This window comes from Laetiporus sulphureus (assembly GCF_001632365.1).
Source record: "Laetiporus sulphureus 93-53 unplaced genomic scaffold LAESUscaffold_84, whole genome shotgun sequence".
NCBI classification, from domain to species: Eukaryota; Fungi; Basidiomycota; class Agaricomycetes; order Polyporales; family Laetiporaceae; genus Laetiporus; species Laetiporus sulphureus.
This window is the reverse complement of record NW_024468593.1, coordinates 66,101-92,383: the sequence shown is the minus strand read 5'-3', so window position 1 is coordinate 92,383 and position 26,283 is coordinate 66,101. Positions and strand designations below refer to the sequence as shown.

At 53.9% G+C, this 26,283-nt stretch overlaps 9 protein-coding genes across 9 annotated transcripts; 4 read left to right on the top strand and 5 right to left on the bottom strand.

The window, feature by feature from the left end:
• The first annotated feature begins 1 nt into the window (after position 1).
• LAESUDRAFT_558454 (uncharacterized protein) lies at positions 2 to 801 on the top strand. Its single transcript, XM_040902942.1, has one exon. It carries the CDS (start codon positions 279 to 281, stop codon positions 690 to 692), a length of 414 nt encoding a protein of 137 aa, XP_040758095.1. The 5' UTR covers positions 2 to 278; the 3' UTR covers positions 693 to 801.
• On the bottom strand, positions 679 to 2,033 carry LAESUDRAFT_732376 (uncharacterized protein). The gene has a single exon (XM_040910228.1). It carries the CDS (start codon positions 1,739 to 1,741, stop codon positions 911 to 913), a length of 831 nt encoding a protein of 276 aa, XP_040758094.1. The 5' UTR covers positions 1,742 to 2,033; the 3' UTR covers positions 679 to 910.
• A 642-nt stretch (positions 2,034 to 2,675) lies between these two features.
• LAESUDRAFT_764707 (uncharacterized protein) lies at positions 2,676 to 5,445 on the top strand (the record flags this gene model as incomplete). The annotated part of the gene is made up of 8 exons (XM_040913489.1): positions 2,676 to 2,821; positions 2,884 to 2,955; positions 3,010 to 3,072; positions 3,128 to 3,521; positions 3,566 to 3,661; positions 3,723 to 3,893; positions 3,946 to 4,081; positions 4,136 to 5,445. 8 exons carry the CDS (start codon positions 2,676 to 2,678, stop codon positions 5,443 to 5,445), a joined length of 2,388 nt encoding a protein of 795 aa, XP_040758093.1.
• A 187-nt stretch (positions 5,446 to 5,632) lies between these two features.
• LAESUDRAFT_558553 (P-loop containing nucleoside triphosphate hydrolase protein) lies at positions 5,633 to 13,601 on the bottom strand. Its single transcript, XM_040902943.1, has 11 exons — positions 13,553 to 13,601; positions 11,912 to 13,384; positions 10,991 to 11,855; positions 10,355 to 10,929; positions 9,965 to 10,301; positions 9,090 to 9,913; positions 8,125 to 9,027; positions 7,947 to 8,056; positions 7,732 to 7,899; positions 7,190 to 7,682; positions 5,633 to 7,130 (listed from the first exon to the last, which is right to left on the bottom strand). Exons 2-11 carry the CDS (start codon positions 13,380 to 13,382, stop codon positions 5,821 to 5,823), a joined length of 7,056 nt encoding a protein of 2,351 aa, XP_040758092.1. The 5' UTR covers positions 13,383 to 13,384; positions 13,553 to 13,601; the 3' UTR covers positions 5,633 to 5,820.
• A 574-nt stretch (positions 13,602 to 14,175) lies between these two features.
• LAESUDRAFT_764705 (uncharacterized protein) lies at positions 14,176 to 14,793 on the bottom strand (the record flags this gene model as incomplete). Its single annotated transcript, XM_040913488.1, has 5 exons — positions 14,176 to 14,280; positions 14,333 to 14,416; positions 14,469 to 14,489; positions 14,544 to 14,580; positions 14,636 to 14,793. 5 exons carry the CDS (start codon positions 14,791 to 14,793, stop codon positions 14,176 to 14,178), a joined length of 405 nt encoding a protein of 134 aa, XP_040758091.1.
• A 1,481-nt stretch (positions 14,794 to 16,274) lies between these two features.
• LAESUDRAFT_732366 (uncharacterized protein) lies at positions 16,275 to 16,731 on the bottom strand. The gene is made up of 2 exons (XM_040910227.1): positions 16,652 to 16,731; positions 16,275 to 16,596 (listed from the first exon to the last, which is right to left on the bottom strand). Exon 2 carries the CDS (start codon positions 16,569 to 16,571, stop codon positions 16,353 to 16,355), a length of 219 nt encoding a protein of 72 aa, XP_040758090.1. The 5' UTR covers positions 16,572 to 16,596; positions 16,652 to 16,731; the 3' UTR covers positions 16,275 to 16,352.
• A 724-nt stretch (positions 16,732 to 17,455) lies between these two features.
• On the bottom strand, positions 17,456 to 17,958 carry LAESUDRAFT_558160 (uncharacterized protein). The gene is made up of 2 exons (XM_040902941.1): positions 17,929 to 17,958; positions 17,456 to 17,871 (listed from the first exon to the last, which is right to left on the bottom strand). The coding sequence occupies exon 2, from the start codon at positions 17,773 to 17,775 to the stop codon at positions 17,503 to 17,505; it is 273 nt and encodes a 90-aa protein (XP_040758089.1). The 5' UTR covers positions 17,776 to 17,871; positions 17,929 to 17,958; the 3' UTR covers positions 17,456 to 17,502.
• A 1,620-nt stretch (positions 17,959 to 19,578) lies between these two features.
• LAESUDRAFT_709032 (uncharacterized protein) lies at positions 19,579 to 20,308 on the top strand (the record flags this gene model as incomplete). Its single annotated transcript, XM_040906705.1, has 5 exons — positions 19,579 to 19,840; positions 19,896 to 19,932; positions 19,987 to 20,007; positions 20,070 to 20,153; positions 20,204 to 20,308. Exons 1-5 carry the CDS (start codon positions 19,692 to 19,694, stop codon positions 20,306 to 20,308), a joined length of 396 nt encoding a protein of 131 aa, XP_040758088.1. The 5' UTR covers positions 19,579 to 19,691.
• Positions 20,309 to 21,171: 863 nt separating this feature from the next.
• Positions 21,172 to 21,776, top strand: LAESUDRAFT_718208 (uncharacterized protein; the record flags this gene model as incomplete). The annotated part of the gene is made up of 5 exons (XM_040907407.1): positions 21,172 to 21,308; positions 21,364 to 21,400; positions 21,455 to 21,475; positions 21,538 to 21,621; positions 21,672 to 21,776. The coding sequence occupies 5 exons, from the start codon at positions 21,172 to 21,174 to the stop codon at positions 21,774 to 21,776; spliced, it is 384 nt and encodes a 127-aa protein (XP_040758087.1).
• Between the last annotated feature and the right edge of the window lie 4,507 nt (positions 21,777 to 26,283).

The following is a 26,283-nucleotide window of genomic DNA, read 5'->3' as shown; positions in this document are numbered from 1 at the left end:
GATCGGCCTCTGTTCGACGCCTTTCTCTCTCAGAGCGGATTTTCGGTCGTTCTGCCGCGGACTATCATGCGCTTCCAGCGGAAGAAGCTCCACACTCAGGGCTCAGATCTCCTGTGCGCATGCCACCTTCGACATCCTCTTCGGATGATACATTACAATCCGACCAGATGGCGCCAATCGCAAGGGCTGGACCTATTGTTCGTGCAGCTCGGGCCGCAATAAGTAGGCGAGCGACACCACCTGCCGAGAGTCATCTCCGTGCATGCTCAATATAGTGTATGCACTATTGGATGGGCCTCTATTGCGCCATAAACAGAGCAGGTACGGCCCTCCTTTTCCTTGTGGATGGTTCAGCTAATGCGCGCATAGCTACCGGTGGGAAGGGCCGGTTTGTGCAGACGAGGCCGAGGATCTTGGTCAGGCGGCACCCCCTGCTTCTCTCGATCATGCGCGAACGGACGCTTGAATTCTCTTCTCACAGCGTTCGTCATGTCTGCACTGCCTCTTGTCGCCTACGAATCACCTGCACGGTCACATGCTCCTCCCTGCCCTTGCCGGGGGCGAAGAGAGGCCGTGCACCATATGAACTAGGTCGTCGGAGAACATCAAGCGTCCGATTAGAACGCGTTCACATCCTCGAGACTCCCAAGGGCTTAACGTGTCTGCTGCGCCATTTGCTGCAAAAGGAATGATTGCTGTGCTGGCATGCCGATCTGCTGCCGCATTGAGAACCTCCGTGGGTTGTACATCTCATGTGCATTTAATACAATTTGCTGCAAAATACATTATGCAATGTCGTAAGGTCGGTCTTTTGAGCCTATTATGCGGCCTCTGCAAACGATCCAGCGTATACTAGCAACTATCGTACAACATGACATAGATATCTGGGAGTTCCGAGGACTTGACAACGTTATCGGCCCTTTAGTGTTCTCAGCTGCTGCTGCACCTCGAAGATGTCCTTCCGATTCCATTCGCCCACCCATTTGTCCGTTCCCGTCACCCACACACGGGACGATCGCGACGGCTGCGGCGCCTCCCGGCCAAGGTCGACAGACATGTTCCGGTGCCGGCCTGCCCTGTTTGGTGAGCGCGGTGGCGAAGAGGATGAAGTACGTGTGTGTCGAGGAAAGACGAGGTCGAGGGGAATGTTTTCGCCAAGGGTGCGCTTCAGCTTTGCCATGCGCTTACGGCGTGTCTCTTCGGGGCTGGGGGCAACGGGTGTGGTTGGGGATATGGGCGTGGTGGGGACGGCGGTAGAAGGGGTGGGCGGGAGGCCGGGAAGGCGTCTGTCCGATGGGGGCAAGGGCACGGCGTTGAGGCGGAGGACAAGCGGTCTTGGGAGTTCCTTCGACTTGCGTGCCTTTTTATGTTTCGTCGAGTAGAGCCGAGGCTCGGGGAGTGATTCGCAGCTGGCGTGTGGCGGCGGCAGCGCGAGAGACACGACGGAGGAATTTGTCGAGGAGGAACTATACAGAGAGGGCGTAGATGCCCGCGAGCAGATAGAGCCTTGTCTGAAAGAAGAGACGGACTTGATCGACCCTGACCTGCCGGGCGAGGGTCCTATAGGCAAGCGAGCGATCGGTGTGGCCGCCGCCGGTTCTGACTCGAGCAGCTGAGGCGTGCTGCCGAGGACGTTGCCCAGTTTGCGTGCGGAGCGCATGAGACGGGCGCGCTCTCGGGGGTCGAGGTGGTTAGTGGTCGGCGGAAGGGAAGGGCTGAGGAAGGCATTCGTGATGTTCATGATGTGAGGACGGCTCGGATTATAAGATAATAAGGTGGGGGCGTGGGTGTGTGTCTAGTGATACAGAGCGGGATGTCGTGCGGACGAAGTGCGTACACAGTACGCGACTCGGCAACGAGATTGAATGTCAGGGACTCACGACGGCTACCGCAAGCGAGCTTGTTATAGCAGGAAGAAAAAAACAAACGACGGCGTCCAGCGCAGTCAATGCGACCAACAACGGTTGGGTAGGCACGAGGGGGGCATTGACGAGGCAATCGTTGTCTCCGCTGCTGGCTTCGTTGCCATCCACGGGACAATGGAGAACTTAGCCGCCCGCCCTCATACAACACTTGCCCCATTTGGAAACTCGTCCTTCCGCCACCGTCCTGGTGTCACTCACCGCCACTCGTTACATAGACTCGATATGCAGACGCTGTCGTGTCTACTGACCTTTATCGCGGACACGAGGTGCGCTGAGCGGTGCCGAGGTCTTTCTCTTCACTTAACCCAAGGCAGTGCCATCGCTCAGCGCTCACCACTTATGGCGGCCAGGCTGCTTATTCGTCTCCAACACGAGGGATTAAATTGACAACAAGGACTCTTTAAGATGCAGAAAAACCGCCAGCTCGAGAGCTGGTAGGGATTAGCTGGTAGCAGAGTCATTCCCATATACGTAACCCCATATCGATGGTCTATCCAACACTGCTGCTCGCCTCTCGACCGCACGCAGCTCACGATGAACAGAGGCAATGACACACCCGTCCGCGAATATGCACGCACAATGCGGGGTTCCAACACGAGTCCCACGATCGCGTCCATCCTTTGTCCTCTCGAGTCTCGAGTGGCGTCGCTCTCTACCGCCATCGCCGCACCCAAGACCACTCGCATTGGCACCTGCATACCCTGCACACACTTCCATCCGAGTCATCACTTTGCTCATTGACATAAGAAAATGCACCCGGCGCCGCTCCCAGTCCCGGTGCGCTACTTGCTCATACGCAATCCCCCAGAAGAACCCGAGACAACCCACCAAGAAGTCCAGCAATCGGCGGCTGACAATCCCCAAAGCGTTGCCAACTCGTCAAACAGTGCTGCCATGTATGAATAATGATCCTTTCGCTCACCGCACCGAATACAGCTGAGCCGCCACTCACGCTCAGGTATCTCCCCGACAATGCTCGCGAACCGGGACCGCGGCGTTTCACACCTCAGGAAGCCGCCAATTCTATCTTGTAAGTCACCCGACCTCTGAATGGCACCCGCGTCTCTCACTTGACCAACTCCAGCCGGACAGAAGAACCCGCAGCAGACCAAGGATCGCAGCACTTACCGGGGCATCTTACTCTCACGTGAGCTTCTCATCCTCCAAAAGCAACCTTGACAAACCATTTACCGAACGGCTAGGCTAAACGAACCGTCGCCCCCGGTCCCACCGGTAAAGGACTACGCACGCGCGCACGACACGTTCCTGTCACCCCACGACGCATCATGGTCGACCGCGGACGTGCAGGGTAAGGGAAAGGCCGTGGCGCATGCCCATGGGAGCGCTGCGTGGTTTTCTGGCAAGGCGCCCTCGAGTGGCATAGAAGAGACTCAAGGCGAGGCCGCCTTTTATTCAGCCCTACAGCGCTCGAGCCCACATACCGCCGCGCCGTACCCCGTCCCAGACGCAGCACGCGCCTCAAGCTCGCTGCTCGACATCGTCTTCAAAAACAACTCTGCGCCATCTCCGGACGCATCGCTCGCCAGCGGCACCGTCGCCAACCCCAGCCACACAGACGGACTGAACCGTAAAGAGGTGCGTGCGCCCGCTCGACCACGGCCCTCCTGACCACGCCGCAGCGAATCAAAATCTGGATGAAAACAAGCACCGAAACCCTCCCACCATCTCCCGACACCCGACGCTGCACAATCCGCGACCACCTGCTCAGACTCAACGTAAGCGTGCATCCCACCTCCGTTCCCGATCCGCACACCTCACGGTACCTCCGATCGTCAGTTCGAATACCCAACGATACTCGGGATGGACGATCTCGGCGTGAGCGGGGATCAGACCGTAGAGAGCGCGCCGTCAAGCCGCCAGACGCACGCCCTCCGCCAGTGGGCGCTCACGTTTCTGAGCGACGAGCTCAAGCTGCGGAGCGAGCAAGTGGACGCCAAAGTCCCCATTGTGCGTGTCCCTTGGGCTCGGGGCTGCGGCGTGTGCTAACGGAGTGCTGCAGCTCCTAGCGTCGCTCGTCGACATGTTCTACGAATGTAACGTCCTGCTGTTGCAGAGGCTGTGTAGCGGTGCGATGGAGAACGCGAAGACACGGAAGGGCAGCCAGCTAGAGTATGAGGATTTCACGTTCGACCTCGGTGCGTCTACTGTCATCTCGACAGTCCCACCGCTGATATTTTGAGGCGATGCAGACGTAAAGTACGCCATCCGGGCTCCGCTCGATGTGGACGTCAAGGCTCACCTCGCGCAAACAGGTAAGAAGCATCTCACGCTTGCCGTTCAGTGTCTGATGCAGGCGTATCTAGTGCAAGATCTTGACGAGCGATCGTCTGCGCTCTCAATACGGCTCCCGGCCCCTCGAGTGCGGACCCAGTCGGCCAGCAAAAAGAAGAAAGCCCAAGGCAGAGGCGACAAGAAACCGGAAAGAAAGGAGGCCGCTTGCCAGACCATGCCAATAGAGTCGTGCTGTCCCAGCTGCGGCCAGGCCGTCAAAGGCAAGAGTACCATCGCCGGTGTGCCTCCTTCGGTGCTGGAGGACATCGAGAACACGCTCCCTGCACCGGCGAATGGGGATCGCGACCAGAGAGGACTTGCCGTTCGCCTCGCTGCGGCTCCGCGTGCGCCGCAAAACCCTCCTTTGTTCGTCCACGGCCAGTCGTGCACGGATCCTGCTTACCTATTCGATGAAGACAACGGCGGAGGTCCATCTCGTGGTCGTCCCTGGAATGGCACGATGCCCGCGGACGGCGGACAGCCATCTGGAGGTGCCATAGAGGGCCACTCACGCGACATAGCGAACGCAACGGATGATGCTGAGCCATCCGGGGCCGTCACAGCAGCAGAGCAAGCTGTCAGTCAGTCGGTCGACGTCGGTAGAGAGAACGTCGACGGCATGAAAGTGTCTACGTCAAAGCCCAGTTCGCGATCTGCCATCCCTTCCCCGGCACTACGAATTCGCGTCTCGGATGAGGGGCCCTCAAGCGCGGCGTTTGCCTCACAGCACGTAGTAGCCAAAGATGCCGACGAGGACGAGTCCAACGATGCCGCAAGCACAGACGGACACGGTCAGTCTTTGGCAAGCGCCTCTGCGATAGAGCAAGCTGTCTCCTCGTCGCTCGACGCGCGCCCTGAAGATCGCGGGAGCGGCGGAAAGGCATCCATAGCCAAGGCGCGTCGTCAAGCGGCCGCACGTACATCCTCTGTCGACGTAGGCATCCGCAAATCCGAGCGGCTGCGGGCGATTGCGCCGGCGCGAGCACCTGAAGGACAACCTGGAGGCGAACGCAGTGCACAAGAGCGGTCGCACGATCCTGCGGCGACCGACGGGCACGCTTCCCAAAGCGATTCGGTAGAGGAGCAAGCCGTCGTTGAGGCGGATTCAGAGGCGTCTGCGGAGGTGACGGGCAGTGGCGGTGGGAAGAACGTGGCTAGGGCGACGGTCGCTCGTCGGAGCGGTAGGCGGACGCGTGGGATTAGGGCGCGCGATGGACAAGGGTTGTAGACTGGAGTAGCCGTAGAGACCTAGTCACGCTGCCGCAGTGGTGGTTAGCTGTATATAGCACGCGCTCCGAGACGCGCATGGTCACGCAACACTCGATGTGACTCACGTAATCCACGTCATGCTCGTTCTAAAACTCCAGCATCACTCGCTGCTAAAATCCTAAGCACGTACTACAACAGACATTTACAGCACTTTACGTCCATCACGTACTCGCGAATTTGCCCTCCGTTGCGGACTCGATGCAACCCTCTCCATTGGGCTGCTCGCTTCCATCAATATTCATATTCAATGGTCCATACTGCACATGATAATTCTGCTGGCAATGCTCCAAATGGCAAGAAACTCTATTCGACGGTATGAAATATACAATATTCATCAGATACCCAACGATCCATTGCCCACAAAGTGCGATCCACCCGCACATCTATATCCGCTCGCCTGCTTGATCCACTGGAACCCCGCAACACAAACCCCCATTTGCCGCAGCTTCATCTGAACCTGCGCCTCCTGCCGCCTCCGCTTCTCCTCTGCCTCTCTCACTGCCCTCAGCGCCGCTTCCCGTCTCTCACGCTCTGCACGAGCCTCGATCTCTTTCAGACGCGCCGCCTCCAGCTTCCGTCTCCGCTCGTCCTCCTCCGCCGCGCTCTTCGCGCGAGCCTCTGCCAACTTCTTCATAACTTGACGCAGCGCCTCCTCCCGTCTCTTCGTCTCCTCCATCTCCCGCTCCAACCTCGCGACCTCCTCCTTTGCACGCTGTTTTTCCTGCTCCTGCGCGAGCTTGTCCATCTGCAGCTGGCGCCACGTCTCTTCCGTGACTCCCGCATCTCGCCCGTCCTCCGTGCTTTGCTCCTCCTCTTGCTCCTGCGCAGGCTTTGGAGCAACGCTTTCGGTGCGATGAGCTTGTGCAGTTCGGATAGACGGAGGAGGCGGTGCCGCCCCCGGCATTTGCTGCTGTTGCTGCTTGAGCTGATCAAAATACGCGGATGCCGGGTCGCGGGGTACATTCACGTTACGCTCTCTCCGTTCCTTCAGTAACTCTCTCATGCACGTAATCACATCCTCCTGTATCAACTCGAGTTCGCCGTTCTCATCTTCGTCGTCTGCCAGGCGGTCAAAGACGCAGCTGACCATCCTTTTGCTCAGTGTAATGACGTCCCGGGCGTTCCCCCACGACGGCAACGCAGATAGCTCCCCGATCGATTGCACCATCGCCGCATAGCCCTTCGAGGCCATGTCGTCCAGCGCACGACAACGGATCTGCTTCTTGCCAAGCTCCGCCTTGAGAACCTCGAGGCACCGCTCCGAGGTCATGTTCGGGAACACAATCTCCTCCGAGAACCGGCTCGACAGCCCAGAGTTGATCGCGAGCAGCCGATTCATGTCCTGATCGTATCCGGCAAGTATCACCACGATCTTCTTGTAGAACTGCGGGTTCGTGAGCAAGCTGACCAGCTCGTCGATGGCCTCTTTCGCAAAGGGTCCGTCGCCGAGCCGGTAGGCCTCGTCGATGAAGAGCACCCGCCCGAGGGCCTTCTCGAGCAGGGACTTTGTCTTGGGGCCGGTTTGGCCCACGTACTGGCCCACGAGGTCTGAGGCGCTGCATTCGATGACTTCGATAGAGGAGAGGAACCCCATGTCGTAGAACACTTGGCCGAGCTTGCGCGCAGTGGTCGTCTTGCCCGTGCCTGCAAAACGGACCGGTCATCATCATCCATAGCTTTGGGAAGAGGAATCGTGTACGCACCCGGAGGACCTTTCATAATAAAGTTCGTCGGTATCTCCTGTCGAGGATCCATCCCTCGCGCCTTCATCTTGCGCGCCGTATCCTGGAACCGCCCCAGCTTCTCCACAATCGCCTCGCACCCAATAACGTCCTCGAACAGCTTTTTCAAGTTCATCGACGCCCGCGCATCACGATCAAACTCCGGGTCAAAGTCCTGAGGCTCAAATAGCACGTCGAACGGGCGTCGTTCCACGGGCAGCGCCGACTGCCGTTGCTGGAAGCGCGCCTTTGCTTGGCCGAGGATGTTCTCTACCTCGCCTGCATTTCCAAAATTGGGCCGGTTACGAGCACGGCTGAGGACCTGGATCGCGACGTTCTTGGCTGCGTCGGTCGCTTGCAGCTGCTGTCCTTTGAGTTTCTTGTCGAGGATTTTTCTCAGATCAGCGTCCGAGTAGTCTTCGAACTGGAACGCGTTCTCGATGGCGAACCGGCGTGATAGACCGGGGTTGACATTCTGTTGAACGTGTCAGCGCGTGACAATGACATTAACGTAAACCGGTCACCTGGAACATCTCCATGATCTGTTCCTTGTAACCAAGCAGCAGCACGCAGCGATCCTCGCCAGGCGTGCTTTGGACCTCGGCCACGATCGTGTCAATCACGGCAGTCTTGTATGGGTCACTTTGCTTTCCTCCTCCAGCGCTCCCTGCGCCTCCGTAGAGCATGTATGCCTACGCATATTCATCAGTAGGTGTCAAGAGTTATATCATCCTCTGACCTCGTCGATAACCAAGACCTTCCCCATGGTAGCTGCCAGGATTGCCTTGGTATTTTTCTCCGACTCTCCAAGGACAGAGCCAACAAAGTCCGCAGGATTCTTCACTATGACTAGTGCGTAACGTAAACGCTATCAGCACATCCGCACCCGGACCGACAGGAGCAAATTAGTTTCTCACCTTCACCGTTGCTTAGCATACCGAGATCGGCCAGGATTTGCCCATAGAGCTTCGCGACCGTCGTCTTTCCCGTTCCCGGCGAGCCAATAAAGACTCGATTCAGAGACACCTGGATGGGCTCCTTCTCTACAAGTTCACGGCGATAGTTTTGCGCGATCCTATCAAACAAGCTGCGAATGGAGTCCTTGACAGTTTCAAGGCCAATGAGGGATTGCAGTTCCTTCCAGGCGTCGCTCTCAAGCATGACTTTCGAGGGGTCAGGCCCAATCAGGTCTTCTTTCGTGAGCAAGAAGACGTCAGGATTCTGTCCCTTCTTTCGCTCAGAGGCCAGACGGTCGGCCTGATGCCCTGTGATCTTCGCAAGCATGTTCTCGAGAGCGCGAGCGTTGCCGAAGCCCTCGCGTCCGCGTCCGCGTCCCAGACGGCGCACCGCTATCCGAGCATACAAGCCATGTGCTCCGCGCTGGAACTGCATCTTCCCCTTCCATCGCTTCTCGACCAGCCTCTGCAACATGAGTCGCAGCTCGTCGTCAGTGTAGTCTGCGAATTTCAATGAATATGGAACGCGGCTCGTCAAGCCGGGGTTGTGCTCGAAGAACTTCTCCATCTGCTTGCTGTATCCCGCCAGGATGAAGACGATCTTGCCGACGTTGTTCTCCATCTCAGCGAGCAGAAAGTCCAGCACCTGGCTGCCCTGGAAATTGTTTTCTCCGGTGAGCTGGTACGCTTCATCGACGAAGAGCGCGCCTCCGCCGCTGTTGATGATATTCTCGACTGCCTTTTTTGTACCGTTAACGCCGTCGTTCGCGAGTCGTGATCCGGTAGTCTCGACGAACGTGATACCTGGGATGACCTTGAGGTACGCGAGAATCTTCGCGTAGAGCCTCGCGACAGTAGTCTTTCCTGAATGCAACGACAACGCGATGAGGCCTGTCGCGTTATAGCTCTGAGCAAGTAATACTCACCGGTCCCCGGGTTACCAAGGAAAACGACATTGAATCGTTCATTCGCAAGCGGCATGCCTTGCAGGCTCGCGACGTCGATCTTTGCCTTGATCTGCAGGATCTGCGCCTTGACGTCTTCTAGCCCAGTCATTCGCATGAGCTCGTCGATATACTGATTGCTCGCGCCTTCGATTGATTTCTGCCGCTCCCATTCCTGTTCTGAAGGGGACTCGAAGGTTGGAGTCTGGTCGTCCGTATCATCGTCGCTCGCATCAGGCTCAGCTGGCGCCGTTGGATTGTCTGCCTCTTGCGAAGGTGGCACCGCTGCTTTGGAGGCAGCTTTTACTTTGGAGTCAGTCTTCGGTGTGGCACCAGTGCTAGATGCTTTCGGCGCGGGCTCATTGGAACTGGAAGCTGCGGGACTGGGTGTTGCGGGACGAGCTTGCGTAGAAGCTCTGGCTGCCATCTCACGCATTGCCTGAAGATCCCGTTGCTTTTGCCAAAGCGCATTTGCGCGTTCCTCAGCAAGCTGCGCATCCCGTATGCGCTGCCGCTCCTGCTCTATCTCATCTTCGATCTTCTGGAGCTCTTTCGCATGCGCCTGATCCTCCGCATCACGCTTCTGCTTCAAGGCAAACTCGCGCTGGCGCCGTTCATCGTCCTCTTTCGCATCCTTCTCGCACTTCTTGCACAACGGTGGCTTGGTTTGGTGGCATTTCCAGGAGAGCTTGTGGCCTTTGGGACATGTGTCGACGAGGACCTTGTCACACTGCATTTTGGAGTGGTCTGAGAGCTGATGGCACTTAGATGGGCAGGTGTGGATGTTGCAGCTCAGCATCGCGTTGCTGTGCTACGTTAAGCAAGATTAAAATTTCTAGGAGAAAGAAATCCCTCACCACGGCTCCTGACAGCCGCCATCTGGCACAAGGTTGTCGAAGTCGATTGGATTCTTAAGAAGAGCTGCTCGTTGGGGATGCCGCTCGCAGCGCACCGGCAGTCCATCGAATACATGGGCACCTTTCTTGAGCAAATCGAAGAGCTGATTCCACGTCTCGCCCCCCTTGCGTGGATTCATGAATGTCTCTGCGTTGCCCAGAATGATCAATGCATTGCGCGCACGCGAGAGGAGAACGTTAAGCCGCTGAGGCGATGACATGAACCCGATGTCGTGATCCACATTGCTCCTCGTCAGGTTGCATATGACGATATCGCTTTCTTCTCCTTGGTAGTTATCTAACATGGTGACAATCAAGTATTGTAATCAGGCGATCTAGATGAACACTCACCGATCGTAGCAAGACGTAATGGCTTCTTTGCCAACTCCGCGGTAGCCTCGGGTATCAGTCCAGCACGCACAAGATCAAACGAATCTAAATCATTTAGCACAGGATCTGTCTCCTCACGTAGCTTCTCCTGCAGAAGGAACAGTTGTCCTAGATATGGCGTCAGAACGACGAGCTTGTCGGTGCCATAACCCTGCTGCGCGAGGTAGCGCACAATTTTGAGCACCATCTCCGCCTCATACGTGTTTCGCTTCGATGATGACGCGTACACGTCTGATACGTCACCTGGGTCTGTGTGCGCGTGCTCGTCCTCCGGATGGGCATGGTTGATGAAGACGATGTTGCTCTGCATGCCACGCAGGTTCGGCCGCTGTTTCGTATCGTCAGCGTCGATGAGAGCGGGGTAGGTCAGATGACGGATTAGGGCAGAGATCTCTGGCCGCATGCGGTGCTGAGAGCTGAGGGTCTGGTGCGGATAACCTTTCAGTACGAGCCGCTCGAATAATGACCGATTAAGATCATAGCCGAGATTCTTCTCCACTGTCAGTAGATAGTTCTGCACTTTGGGGCGCAGTTGTCTAGAGCCATCCGAGACTATTTTAAAAGACCTGAGAACGGCGAAAACATCAGAACACTTACTGATGGTCGCCGATGAGGATGAGTTGGTCTGTTTGCTTTCCTAGAGCGGTCAGAATATGACTTTCGAGAATCTCACCTGCCTCTTCAACGAGAAGTACGTTAGGCGCTGCAGCCTGAATGTCCTCCCCATACTTCGCCGCAGCCGTCGTAGTACATGCAATGATCTTCTTACTCCTCAGAACCACCGCCGTATTCTGTCCCAGCCGGCGCTCAATTTCGCTCAGTTTCTCATGATACGCCACACCCGTCTCGTAAATTTCCGCGATCTGCTCCTTTAGTATCTCCTGCCGCCACTTCTGTATCACGTTCTTGCGTGCAGCATGTGGCATGTTCCAGATACTGGCAGCATCGCGCACGACGGCGTGGTTCCTGAATATACCCGCATGGAACCCGCGCACCCACTGGCTAAGCAAGTAGAGCTTGTCCACAGCCTTGCCGCCCTTCTTCACCAGCGTCATGCCGTCCATGGACTGAGGGACGGTGAATGCCTCGCAATATTCGGGATACTCGAACTCGAGGTACTCAAGCATCTCACCCAGCGATACGGTTGCTGACACGTACCGGGTGAACGTGTCCTCGAGATGTTTCGCAAGGCGCTCCGCAGCCTCTTTGAGCTGGTCGACCTCGCCCCACTCTGTCCGGGACATCCTGTACACACGTCCCCGCTGCTGAAGGGTGAGGGAAGCTGTCCGCGCTGTGGACTTGCTGCCCAGGCGGACGATGCTGTTCTCCGGGATGCCAATGTTAAGAAGATCCTCGAGGAATTGGTCAAGGGCGTGGTTCGTGTAGCAGACGACGAGGATTTTCTGATCATTATCATGGAGGGCCTTTGCAAGTAGAGCACCGATGAAGGATTTGCCGGTGCCTACGTCTCTGTTGTGAACAACGTTGAACATTAGGCTGGAATAGTGATGGACGAACCTGGAGGACCCTGGATCAATGACACCCTCTGCGTCAGAGCGGACTGCAGCGACGCAGCCTGGGATTCATCTAGCTCAATCGGCTTCAATTGCATGATGCCCAGTACACCACGCAAATCCTGGCGAGGATTCTCCCGCAGAGACTGTACAATGGTCTCCGGTTGAGACGCTGGCGTTGTGATCTCGCTCTCCTCCGTCCATGAAAGCAGCTCATCTGAAAGTGGCACATTCGTCATCTCCTGCAGTGCCCGCAAAACTGGCTCGTAAGAGAAGACGGCCGTGTTGATCTGGATGAGCTTGATGCGCTTTGCAGTCTTCAGCCTCAGAAGTGTCCGCTTGATGCTGGCTTCGCCTGCGAAACACAGAAGCACCACCGGCGGCTGGCGCGCCAGCAGGTCTTCATTTCGCGAGATCGTGGGGAACGCGACCACCTCGTCGTCGTCGACAATCAGGCAGGCAAGCGCCTGGTGTCTGCAGACGTGGCGCCCCTCTTTGGCGAGGTACGCTTTCCGGTCCTGGAACTTGCTCTTTTTCGCGAGAGGCGGCAGGTCGTGGATACATTCGAGGGCAAGCGCCCACCGAGTCCTGTTGTTTTCGGCGCCACAGTGCATGCCGTCCAGCTTCAGGCCATCGATCACCAAGCCCCGGAGCTTACCCTTCTTCTTCCGGAGTGCGATGTGCAGCTCATCGCGCAACTCGTAAATCATGTCCTCTCGGAGGAGGCGGAACTGGTTATCCAGATGGGTGGCCAGTCGAGCTTCCTGCGAATCTGGATCTTCCAAAAAGAAAGAAGGCCTGAGAAACGGTCGTTCATTGGAAAGGATCTCCTCCGCAGTTGGATGGATAGAGATCGAACGGTAGTCTGCGAAATCATTGTCGTGCCGACCACCAGGTTGGTAGTCGCTGTCAGCAGGTGCAGTAGAGATAAATGTCGACAGTATACGTTTGATCCGGGATGCGATGCTGCTTGTCTCTGGATGCGGAGACGAGACAAGACGGTCCAGTATCGCTTGATCTCCGGCGATCTCGCGATACGGACCGGCTTTCTCGACAGGCAACGAGACGAGCTCATGAAGCAGCCATGCGAAGGATACTTGCCCATTCTCTTGCAGAACGCCGTCCCGAAATGCACTGACAAAGGCATCCCAGAAGATGGGTGGCTCGACAATAGCGACGATGATTTGGCGAAGGAAGGATCCGTTACCAATGGTGTGGAGCTCGGGAGCACGGATATAGCGTAGGAAATTGGACGCAAGACCGTTCATAAAGCGGGGTGAAAGATCAAATCGCATCGCGGACTGGATGGACGAGATGCCTCTCTGACTCCCGATGATCTTGCTTAAACACGATGCTGCATCAGCCTGTGCACATATAGCTTCGAGGAATTGAGGCGCGTTCTGCACGGAAATGGGCTGTCGGCCCCCGATAATTCCATCCAAGAGTTTGATGAGTCGTCGCGCTCGCTCGGCCATGGCTGTGGGGTTGGGTGTGAGACAAGGACAGGCTTACGCGTCTCGATGAGCGTTAAGATACTCGGCAGCGTGCGATCGTCTCTTGAGCATCGAAAGGACTGCCAAACAGACACAATATTTGCCTTTCTCAGACGAAGAAGACTGCCCTTTTCGCTGGTGCCCTGACTTACAACTCGCTTGTGCGTGCCCCAACCTCTGATAAATGGGCACAGAATGCCAGCTGATACGGCGAGAAGGAGCGCTCAACTAGTCATATTCGACTGGTAGAAAGCGCAAGAACCAAACATGTCGTTTGCTGCAGGCGTAGCATGGTTGCAACTACGAAAAACGCACTGTGTAGAAGAGTGAAAAGGCCTTCGTGCGTACTATCATGACGCGGTCACGTGCTGGTACTAGCTCCAGCTCGCATGCCCAATGCAGTCCCCCACTTCCATTGTCACTCAGTTGAAGAGTACATTTTATAGGACTGGCAAAAACCACTCATCAACGGCGGATTCATAGGACGAGACGAGATGCGAGTCATGCGACCCATACTACGTAACGCATACCGACCCGCCGGCGGCCTGGCTCTCGAACGCAACTGAGGGAGACCCCTCTTAGCGTTTTTAATGTGCGGGGCTTAAATGATATCGTGATCACGCAAATCGGAGGATAGCGCTGCACAGCATAGAAAGTTATTCGTACACAAGGACAACTTGACAAGCATTCGTCACACAATCATCTGAACAGCTAATTTGAACCAGTTACTATGCTTTCAAAAGGAAGCGGTTCTCCTATTATGCGAACAGGTCGCTCAGTCGTAGTACCAGTCTCCGTAGATCACGCCTTGGCTGAGCGGAGCGAAGTACTCGAACAAGCTGGGCGTGAGGTCGAGCCCACCGTACGGGCAGCCGGGACACTTCGTTCGACACCTAAGTACGATGCTGCGGTCAAATAAATCTTGCACTCACCTCGTCAAGAATGGACGCTTGGGTCGACTGGCCATTGTACTCAATGGTGATAGTCTTGTAGCAATTGGCTCCACCATCGTACAACTACAGGCGTTCAAATTAGATGAGGCCGATTGCCGATTAGGCACATGCTTACGTCGGAATCCAGAGCAACAATCTATTACCAACGCGGTCAGTACTTGAAAGAACATTTTGAGATCGCAATACCCACGTATTGAGTATCGTACTCCTGACCACCGCAGGCACCGCTGTTTAGTACGTTAGTATCGGCCAGGTATGGCTGTGAGGGTGATGAACACTTACGTTCCGGGATTGCCAGTGTAGAAGTAAGTCATCCTAACGTCCGAATAGGACTGACGAGCCTCGAGATCGCGCTTAGCGTCCTCAGGCTGAGGTGCGCCGCGAACGGCAGCAACGAGGAGCGAGAGAGCGGTGAATTTGGCGAGCTGGGTGAACTGCATTTCGACTGTAGACGTTGGACTCTGCAAAGGAGATGCAACTGCAGACTCGAGTAAGTGAGGAGCAGTCCGTTCCGACAACCTTCTTATATGCAGAAACTAGACGAGACGCTGGGAGCACCGGGACCGAGGTGCACCCGCAGAATAATCCCAAGCCTATTGAAATGGCGGCAGGACCGGGAGGTGCGCATGCATTGAAACACGGCGCCTTTGACGAACCTTGCTCTGGGAGGCTCTGGCGTGCCCTCGCTACCCGAAGATCCAAGGCGAGGGGTTTACCCAAGATTCCTCGCCTCCGAGCTGATTTTCAGGACGGCGCCCAGTTTCGCTCTGATCAGGGACGTGAGGCTGATGATCGCTGAAGCCTAGAAGGTGACAATCTGCAAGTTGTTTCGTGCTTTCCACAACATCCTACTTTGCAGTCGCTTTGCATAAGCGAAAAGTCTATATTTCAAAGGTCAACGTTCTCAACGACTCACCTCACCGACGCTATGGGCTTGATACAAATAATCTGTTTCTTGTCTAGCCATCATAGCTCCCCACAGCTGTCACGCACGCCGCCCATTCGATCACAATAAATCAAGGCACTCGTCATGCAACATGCTCTGTTGATGGGTCCTGACATACGAATGAGGCATGCCCTTCAGGATAAGGGTACAGATGTGAATTGGATGCAGTGCAAACATTTGTAAACTCTACGCACATTCGAAACCGAGGCGACCGACCGCACGCTGGTGAGTTTGTTCTCCATACTATCTCCATAGTACTTGATTGCGGCGTGCAACACGTTCATCAAGGTGCATGCCACTTGACGCTTTGGTCCCTGCCGAATACAATTGTTAGAGTTCATGCGTCTATACAAATTCATTCAAACTGACCCTTGGTGGGAGCGCCCATCGATCCGCGTTCACCAGGTAGAGCAATCTCGGCCGGACGTTCCAATCCCCGGGATGCTGCTACATGTAGAGCCGGCGTATAGGGCCTGCAAAAGCGGGAGAATTGTATCCAAGTTTAAGACACATGCGCCTCTGCATAGGAAACCGGCGCCGCCTTGCAGATCCCATCAACACAGATCATGACAGAAGTTAAGCAGCGCACGAACTTAATTATTTATGCCCTGAAGCGGTGTCTATCTTGAGCAATGGAAACTGAAGCATGACAACTGACAACGACAGTCGAACACTGCGCTCGCCACATCAATTGCAACGTCACTAAGGCTTTCAAAGTCGCCGGCGCCAGTATTGACGCGTAGTCTTTGGAAATGATATCCGGGAGCAACGGAGCGCCTTCGCTGTATCATCCAGCAGCAAGGTGTGTATTAGTTGCATTGCAGATCAGTGCCTTGCCGATTGCCGATTGGCTGGTATGATACACTAACCTCCAGAGCTGCGGATGCTCTAGGGAGAAGATGAGCAAATGTGGTGCTTCACCTATAAGACAGCTCGAAAACAGGGCATGCCATTTGGTTGGCAATGTCAGTAGGTAGAAAAAACGCACATAGACCCTGCACACAGTCATTCATCATGACATTCACGCGCCTGGGACTGTCCACGGTATCGCATTCATTCCGGCAATCCCCTATTTCTTATTGCCGAAATTGCGCGCTCGGATTTTGATTCTAGTTTTGAATGCAAGTTATACCAAGAAAGCAGGGGATCACTATGAAGAAAGGTATACACGTTGAGAACCCCGCGCAGAAAACCCGTCATCCGAAGCTTAGTACCACGAGAGGCTGGGTTCACTGGAGAGTGGACTTTCAATATTGTGGAAAATGTAGCCATTTACAATCCCACATGAGTGTTGCGCCTGCAACGAGTAATGAAAGTGGTAAAAAGCGTGAAACATCGGAGGATGAGCTAACCTTACATCATCCCGACAACTAGGTCCCGCATTGATTATCAGATAGATCCGCACAGAGTGGAGCACCTACGAAGGAGCGCTACGTCCACGACTGACTGGCCGAAGTAAATTTGTATCCGATTATTCGGCAAAGAGACCTTCTGGGTCGAGGATAGCCGCACAATTACGGGCACTTGATTGCATAATTCCGAATCTGGGACCATCTCGCACAGACCTGAAGCATGCACAGGTTAATACAAGTGCCATTTCGTTGTTACACATATATGTAACTAAACACTTACCGGTGATCGTTGCCGTACGAAAATCAGAATGGCAATGACGGTAGTGAACTATGATTTCAGCAAAACATGGTCAATGTCACGGTGAGTTGTCAAGTACACGCATCTAGGACCTTGTTATCACCGCTGAAATCGGAGAGTTCGATGGTGACATACCGCGATCTAGTGCATAAGCATAGCTTACAGCGACCTGTATGTGACTCGGTGGTTCATCGGAAACAGTCCATTATGCCCTGCCCCTTGTGATCATGCACTCCTCCGAAACAGTCGAAGAGCGTATATCCAGCCGAGATCCCTACCAGGGCACTCCAACGGCGGGTCGACACTGCGCGCTGAGCGCCCATCATGTCAGCGCTCGTATGTGGGAACGTGGCGAACAGAAATTACCCACAAGGGACCGTGTCGAGCCAGCCCGATTATTCTTCAACCGCCGCGCCGAGAGCACCATTCTCAAGAGGTCCCGAATCTACAATTGACATGATCCCATGAGGTAACGCAACAGCTAAGCTCCCCCGCTGTCTGGACTGCGAGACGAACCTACTCACGAGTCACATATGACGCATAGACATGTCAACTATTTACCGTTACTACCAACTAAAGCTGCGGTAAGGAACACCAGGTCAGATATAGTGAAAAAAGTCATTTTGTACACACTAGCGATGGTCCAAGACGCATGCCTACCATCATGTGCTCTGACCACATTGATCCTAAAGAAGCGTGCGAAGATGAAGTTGGTTCCGCAAGGATAGAGAAGCGTGCGAGCGGACGGCGCGGCGCTCGTTGATGCTTGTGCGTCCACGGAGTATTGTGTGAAAGTCGTTTCGGATTTGACAGCAGTCATCCCCATCGCGACAAAGCAACACAGGCGTATCGCCTGTTTGATGTTGCGCGCAATGCGAAACACTTCAATCACGTTGGTTTCACCCACACTATCCCTGTGCTGCTGATGGCTGGACGTTCAAGAGAGGAGTAGATGTCGACTGTAACTAGGAAGGCTCACCAGAGTTAGAAGGAGAGTAGATGACGCACGTGCACGGCCGTTGCTAGCGTTGAATAGCCTCTCGCCCTTGATCGCACCATCGAACGCTCGTGCGGGCTTCTAGCACGTCCGAAGCCGGCGGATTGAACGCCAGACTAGGTCGAATGGGCCAATCGGATGGGACGGTATGTGAATATGTCTGCTGACGAATTCGCATATTACTTACCGAGATAAAACAAGCGATTGCAGATCCACACGTGCGAGTGCTATTTCTGTCGAACTTTGACAAAATCTGAAAGCAATCAACAGACACAGTAAATTATGAACGCTCCTCCTGGCGTTGCTGCAGCAATACCCAGCCATCACACCCGACAACGCCGTGAAACGTGTTTTCTTCCCAGTCAGCGTCAGTTTGATTTCGAATACCGATGCGAACGAGCGCGGTCGGAGGATTCCCGCTTGTGTGACGCGCGCCGCTCTCCTCGCTCCGGCGCCTGGTTGCCAATGACTCGACCACATAGCCGCCGGGCCATCCATATGTGCCTAGCACGAGTTGCATTAGAACTGATCGGTATCCGGACTGTTCGGACAGAAGGCGAAACGGGATAACATCTCGTTCTCTGAGTCGTTCGTTGCCTCTGAGAAGCGGTAGCACTCTCGTTGGAAGAAGCGCTGCATTCACTCCTCCATTTCGGAACGGGACCCTAACATCGGCTCCGGAAGGAAAGAAGCACGGAAGACAACCTGCGTGGCCGAGGCGTTCCACCACAATATAGACAGAGGCGGCATCCATCGCTTCAAAAATTGACACAAGATAAACACTCTAAGATGCTCGAGAGGATTTCTTCGTGGACAATTATTTTGCCTTTAATGTTGCTCGCCTACGCTGCGGGCCGTACTGACGCTCGCGGGGTGTATGTCCGCCTAGACGGATCAACACCGCGTATCAGTCTTAGTTGCGGAACAAAAGAAGCACAGGGAAAGGTTTGCACCATTGCAACTATGTATGTAAAGCCACATCGAATTAGTGAGAGAAGAAATCCAAGAATTCTGGAAAGACAAAAGATGACTGGAGGCGGAAAAGGGGGTTTCTGCGCTCAGCCCGTCCCAGGATGGGCTGGTATTGCGTCTGAGCGTCGGATGAAGACTATAATCTCAGGACACAGAGCATTATGCATTTGACGTTGTGGGCCGATCAGTTGACATATGCTCCGTATCGAAACATCGGCGGCAAAACAAAAGAAGGGCAGCAGAGTATGCTCGTTGACGCAGCTTCTTTTTTAAGTTTGGAGGGGAAAAAATGGCGTCGGTGACGCGAAGAATGATGTCGAGCAAATTGGGAGAGGCGGTGATCAGAATATTGTGGCGATCTTTCGCGTCTTCCAGCCTGCCCGGACCGTCGCCGAGATCACTCACTGCGTCCTAATGTTGACATTTCAGCATCAGTCGGGGGATGCGGAACAAAAGAAGCGTGGAGCGAATCTGCGTCACCTTCGCTCGTTTATCCCCGTTAGTCTAGACCGACATGAATGCAGTGAAGGACGACTCTGTCGACCAAGCGAGAGAGAACGCTGAGACGATGGGCAGAAGCAAGTTGTCTCACCTCCATGTGTTCTCCGATGCCGCATCGCAAGAAGCAACGCGTCGGCGCTGCGAATGGAGTGGAGGGGGGCTTGAATGCATATAAGGACAAGGAGCACTCACCGGTCGGACAACCTAGTACTTTCACTCCTTTCGAGTCCGCCAACTGACGAGCTACTCTCAGTCAACGAAGAAAGACCAAGATGCAGTTCTCGATGATCGCCAAGTTCGCTCTCCTCTCGCTCGCTGCGTCCTTCGCCCACGGCACCCCGCTCGCCAGCGGTGAGGGCCAGCTCGAGCGTCGCCAGTCATACAGCAATGCTAGAATGACCTGGTACAACGCTGATGGAACGTGAGTGCACCTCCGTGCCGTGACAACATCACCTTGACATCGACTTATTCGGCAGCGGCTCATGCGGCAATACCGTTACGAACAGCGAATACGTCAGTTAAATGATCTGTTCAATTATTCCAGCAGAAGCTTACTTGTTTCTCTAGATCGTTGCGCTCGACTCCGCCGTAAGCATCCATAGAATAATATGTCATGTTCTCGAACACGTAATCACCTTCATGGTATACAGCTCTACGACAGCGGCGCGCACTGCGGAAAGTCCATCACGATCGAGTACGATGGCAAGACTGCCCAGGCGACCATCGCAGATGAGGTCAGTATTTCTCGCCCCCAATGGACAACAACGTGCTAACCTGAATGTAGTGCCCCGGCTGCCCTTCCGGCGGGCTCGACCTGACCGAGAGCCTGTTCGAGCACTTCGCGAGCCTTGATGTCGGTGTGATCTACGGAGACTGGTACTACAACTGAGAGGCTCCGCTATGCAATGTTATTGCAGGCAACTGAAGATAGCACTCCTTACATTAGCATTCCTCTTCCAAATTCCGACCCTTAAATCGCAAGTCTTCCTGTCCATCCCTTTTTATCTAATATCTCGCTGCTTGTAACTATGCTATCCAGACCTGCAACTCACTTTAATGCATAAATTGTGAAAGAAAGGTCTCACTGCATGCGTATCGCGCTATTTACTCCTGATATGATGAGTTGCGGTTAGACTAACGCAGAAATCTGGACAAGATGGGTATGCGACTTCACCTCTTCCGCATTTAAATGTCTCAAGTCACGCTCCAAAACCACATAAGCTAACAAGTTTCTGTCTCCAAAAAGACATTGTCACAATCCGCCAGTGACGTGAAGAATGATGTCGAGCGAACTGCAGCATAGACATCGATCAGAATATTGTAGCGATGTTTCGCATCTGCCAGGCTACCGGAGCGTCGCCAACATCACTCGCCGCATCGCAATGTTGACATCTCAGCATCAGTCGGGGGACGGGGAACAAAGGAGGCGTGGAGTGAACTGAGTTGGCACCTCCGCTCGCCTATCCCCATTAGTCTAGACCGACATGAATGCAGTGAAAGACGATGTCGACCAAACGAGAGAGGAGGCTGAGAGGATGGTGAGAATCAAGCTTCCTCACTTTATGTGTTCTCCCATGCTGCACTGCAGGAAGCAACGCCTCAGCGCTGCGAGTGGAGTGGAGTGGGCCTTGGATGCATATAAGGACGATGAGAAATCACTGGTCGGACAACCCAGAACATCCGCCCATCTCGACTCCACCAACCGAGGAGCTACTTTTCAATCAACCAAGGCAGACCAAGATGAAGTTCTCGATGATCGCCAAGTTCGCTCTCCTCTCGCTCGCCGCGTCCTTTGCCCACGGCACTCCGCTCGCTAGCGGCGAGGGCCAGCTCGATCGCCGCCAGTCGTACACCAACGCTAGAATGACCTTCTACAACGCTGATGGAATGTGGGTGCTCGCTGGTATCGTGACAACGTCGCCTTGACATAGATGTATTCGGTAGCGGCTCATGCAACAAACCCATCACGAACACCGAATTCGTGAGTAACATAATGCGTCCAATTATTCGAGCAGAGACTTACATGTTTCTACAGATCGTTGCGCTCGACTCCGCCGTAAGCATCCATAGAATAATATGTCATGCTCTCGAAGAAGTGTTCACCTTCGTGGTACAAAGCTCTACGACGGCGGCGCGCACTGCGAAGAGTCTATCACGATCGAGTACAACGGAAAGTCTGCCGTGGCGACCATCGCAGATGAGGTCGGTATTTCTCGTCTACAATGGGCAACAACATGCTAACCTGAATGTAGTGCGTTGGCTGCCCTTCCGGCGGGCTCGACCTGAGCGTGAGCCTGTTCGAATACTTTGCGAGCCTCGAGGTCGGACTGTTCTATGCAGACTGGTACTACAATTGAGAGGCTCCGTTATGCAATGTTAGCGCAGGAGAGCGAAGATAGCACTCCTTACATTAGCATCTCCTCTTCCGATTTCGACCCTTCTAAATCGCTGGTCTTCCATTCCGCCCCTAAGTTATCGCTGCTTGTAGCTATGCTATCGTAACATTGAACTCGCTCTGATGTTACAAACTATGAACAGATAGACTAGACTGATATGCGACTTCACCTCTTCTACATTTGACTGTCTCGAGTCACGCTCCAAGAGCACATAAGCCAACAAGTCTCTGTCTCCGATAAGACATCGCCATTGACCCCTCAATCAGATATCCAGATCCTGTCACACGACCGTCGGAGCTGTTGAATGCGAAGACACGATCATTCAGAGTGTCTGGAGCATATGTCGCAGCACTCTAGTCCTTAGTTTGAAATAGGGGACCAGAGCTCCTGCAGTAATGTTCCGAACAAAGACTGTTTAGATTCTATTGGCGCGCTTGAGCCTAGATGCAGGGCGTCGGAAAGACCCGCGCCCTCAGGAAGAGAGTTTGATGTGGAATGCTGGCTAATATGACTACTCTTGCAAAAGTGAATATTGAAGACCACTTCAGCTGTGCGATCGAACTCTTTACACAGAGTGTAGAATATGCGAGCCGGTTCCCCACATCAGGAAAACATCACTTTTTCTTTTTGGCTTCTTTTTGTACCTTTTTCTTACAAAAAAGGCAGAAAAGAGAACAATGTAGAAAAAAGCATGAGGATCGGCTGATTCCTCACTTTCTCATGGCCTTTTGCTTCCTTGACGACGCTTGGCAACACTGATTTGCCCAAAAAGTTGTCGTCAAGTCCATTAAAGGAACAAAAGCCCAGAAGCCTATCAGGAAATTCCAAGGCAGATTCTCTGACCTTTTGTCCTTGAATGGACTTTTCACAAACTTTCTGATCAGAAAGCAACCAAAAAGTGCTCAAAAAGAAGCGAACAAGGCAAATTCAAGCCGATCCTCACGCTTTTTCTACATTATTTTCTTTGTAAGAAAAAGGTACAAAAAGAAGCAAAAAAGAAAAAGTGACATTTTCCTGATGCAGCATGATTCGGTGACAAGAGGATCGAGACTGGGAGTCACATGAGGACCATCTAAATGCTTAATGCAATTGCACAACCTTGCTTTCAAAAAGAGAGCAACAAAGGGAGACCCGCGAGATGACACTGTTGAGCGCTCGTGAGGCGATTGTGTGGAGTCGTGTACGAGGACGTCGTTGTAATTGAGTGGGTTGTCTGGGGTGGTCAAGCAAAGAGATCCTGTCAGCAGTTGTATTACTAGGACACCAGATACTGGGCGTTAGGTCGCTCGCCGTTGCAAGCGGCAATGCCCATGAGAGAGTAACTTGAATCCGGTGTTGATCATGAGGAGTCGAGGGTGACAAAGCCTCTGTGACGATTCGCGTCTGTCACGCACGGGCGCGCACCTGTGGCGCAAATTTCAAAGTACCGCAACAGTCATGTCGGTCTACGACGGTCATCGTTGTTCATCATCTCGTGCGAGCCAAGACCTGTGTTCAGCTGCGCTGCGCGTTCAGTACTCAAAATTTGGCTTGAAGTCTATTGAGCATAGGAGGAACAGAATTCGAGCCCATAATGTCGGCCAGTGGGAAATCTTTAATTTATCATAGCGAACCTATTGATGAGGCTTAATGCATCTGAGAGGGAATTAAAGCCCTGTGGCTTTTCGCCTGCACCATCCCATGCGCTGGAATGCTTCGACCGGGCCCCTGTGCACATATGGAGTTTTTGCATAATCTTACATCAGAAACATGACAGCGCCGTTTGTCAACGAGAAGGACAGCTTGTGTGAATATCTAGAGGCGTCATCGCGTTTTGCATTCATCATGTCAGGGTACGTCTGTGGGAGAATGGCATGCAATACTTTCCGGACTGGAGACTTTCAGCGGTGGCATGTCATCAACAAATGCCTACGGGAGAATACTTTCGCGTCAATCATGAGCTCGATCTCATGCTTGACGTCGTGAGAACACAATATAGCCTCCCAATAATGGGCAAGGAAGGTCGCGAACTGGCGTGGAAACCTGGTTGAATGGGCTTGGCAGGAAAATAGGTGGCTTGACGCGCGGCTGCAATGCGCCATTCAGTGAGCTTTCGAAGACATTTATGTTGAACTTTCCGCAACCACGGCACTAGCTTTCATCAGAATCAGCCTGAAGAACTACGAAAAAAATGATAATTTGATTTAAATACTTTGCACTAGCGCTGATTGGTCCTCACCAGCACTGATGAGGGCATCTAGAAACGACGGTGTTGCCCCAGCCGCATTATCGATGTAACACACGGAACGATCATTTGATCCGGCGACGAAGAACAACACAGGTACAAAAGCGGACAAGGCCTCTAGACCGCGTTGGCCGACAAAACTCTGTATCAGACTTGACGGCGCCTATGGAAACAAGTAACATGGGCGTGTCGCCCATTGAATGATCGAACATGGCGGCCGCTATGAAACGTGATTATCATACCCGCTCTAGCCACGGAACCCGTCCGAGATAGCGTCCAGCGGAAACTAGCGATAGCGTCCAGCGGAAATTAGCGGTAGATTGACGCGGACCTAAAGTAGATGACGCACGTGTTCGGGAAGGTGAGCGTTACATAGCCTCGTGCACCTACACCCGTAGTAGCGGCTCTTGTGCGTCTCAAGCACCTCCGAGCACCGGATTGAATGTCGATGAACGTGCTGGACTAGCTCGAACAGGCCAATCAGGCGAAAGTAAATCAATATGACGGGAAACAAATTCGACCAGATTTTCATCGAGATACACATGAAACGTCGCTCGGGTAACGATCATTGATCGACTTGTGTAAAATCATGGCTCCAGCTTCATCCAAGGCAGCCACTGAGAGAAAGCGGGTAGACAGTGAGTACAGGAGCATGTAACTCTTCTGGCGTTCTTACAGCCATCAACTCCTGCTCATGGTGTCGGCTAATTCCGTAAAATTAAATAGATTTCTTGCACTCTTCCCGGCCGGCGTTTGTGAATTCCGAATGACCTACAGGATCAAACGCGCTAGCTAGGCCTGCGGCTCTGCGTGATGTCCGCCGAACGCCTCGGGTTGATCCTTGCTCACGATGCGACTACATAGCCGCTGGAACACCCATGTGCTCAATTCGCCAGCGGCATCGCATTCTAGATCAAGAAGAAGTGAATAACACACGGCCTGAGTCGGGTACAGACGAAGCGAGATCACGCCGCTCTTCCGGAGCAATGGTGCTACATCTCGCTCGTTCTGGTTCAACGCAATGGAATGGCGCGTCGGTCGCGGAAAATGGAGGTGCGGAAGCCCTTGCCACTAATCCCATAGACTTAGACCGATGCCCCGGAAAATGCTGTGAGAAATGGTGATGAAAAAGTTGGAGAAATGGACAGCGACGAAAAGACAACCTCATGCATGAAATTTTTGTGAGTCGGTGGTTTGATGAATCTACAGTTTCAGTAGCTCATAAAGCCCCTGTTAAGGCGTGCTGCACTAGCTGGCTCCTTAGATACTACGGGCCCTTCGTGTTGCTCAAAGGTCTCATCGTCGGTCCTACTAGCGCTCCGAGGTGCGGTCGATGTTGGCTGCACGATCAAAATTCATCTGGAAAACTGCGGAACAAGATGGTTCAGAGTGATGCACTTCTCCTTGCCAGTCCGACAATCCACTCGTGGATCGCCAGCGTTGGCTCACTGTATTCGCACTTCGGTGGAGCATCACCGCGTTTCATCGTCGGTAGCGGAACAAACGGCGTACGAAGCCCAGCATCGTGAGCCCAGCTTACCTCCGTTTGCCTAGAGCGAAACAGAAGCGACACCGAAGGTTGCCATGAATGGTGCTCGACGAGTTAGGAGGAGGCAGAGGCGGAGATGGCGATCACGGGAATCAGGCCGCCCTCGTTGTTGCGCATCCTCCGATGCGGATCGCAAGAACCAACACGTCGGCGTTGCGAACGGCGGAGAGGGGGGAAGACGTATATAAGGACGATGGACACTCTGCGTTTGAACAGCACATCTACTCACCCAGAGTTACTCCAACCGACGAGTCGCACTACTCAGTCAACCAGACAAGACCAAGATGCAGTTCTCGACCCTCGCTAAACTCGCCCTTATCTCGCTCGCCGCTTCCTTCGCCCACGGCAGCCCGCTTAACGCCACCGAGAACCAGCTCGAGCGTCGCCAGTCCTACAGCAACGCTAGGTTGACCTGGTATGACGCTGAGGGAACGTAAGTGTACCTTCGCGCCGCCATAACGTCGCCTTGACATCTACGTATTCGATAGCGGCTCGTGCGGCAAGACTGTCACCAACAGCGAATATGTGAGTGCGATTGACTGCATGACAATCTGAGAGACTTACCAATAGCATGTAGATCGTCGCACTGGACTCTGCCGTGAGTGTGACCTTATCTCCTCCTCCCAAGGACTCCGATGAATGAATCACCGCGACCGTATGTAGCTCTACGATGGTGGCAAGCATTGCTTCAAGTC

Excerpts from the sequence above, each read along its gene's own strand:
- LAESUDRAFT_558454 (XM_040902942.1), top strand. The coding sequence starts at position 279 with ATGCACTATTGGATGGGCCTCTATTGCGCCATAAACAGAGCAGGTACG.
- LAESUDRAFT_732376 (XM_040910228.1), bottom strand. The coding sequence starts at position 1,741 with ATGAACATCACGAATGCCTTCCTCAGCCCTTCCCTTCCGCCGACCACT.
- LAESUDRAFT_558553 (XM_040902943.1), bottom strand. The coding sequence starts at position 13,382 with ATGGCCGAGCGAGCGCGACGACTCATCAAACTCTTGGATGGAATTATC. Across the intron at positions 9,028-9,089 it reads CCTTGGTAACCCGGGGACCG|GAAAGACTACTGTCGCGAGG; the intron begins GTGAGTATTACT and ends CGTTGCATTCAG. Across the intron at positions 7,683-7,731 it reads AGATCATGGAGATGTTCCAG|AATGTCAACCCCGGTCTATC; the intron begins GTGACCGGTTTA and ends CACGTTCAACAG.
- LAESUDRAFT_732366 (XM_040910227.1), bottom strand. The coding sequence starts at position 16,571 with ATGGCTACATTTTCCACAATATTGAAAGTCCACTCTCCAGTGAACCCA.
- LAESUDRAFT_558160 (XM_040902941.1), bottom strand. The coding sequence starts at position 17,775 with ATGGGGATGACTGCTGTCAAATCCGAAACGACTTTCACACAATACTCC.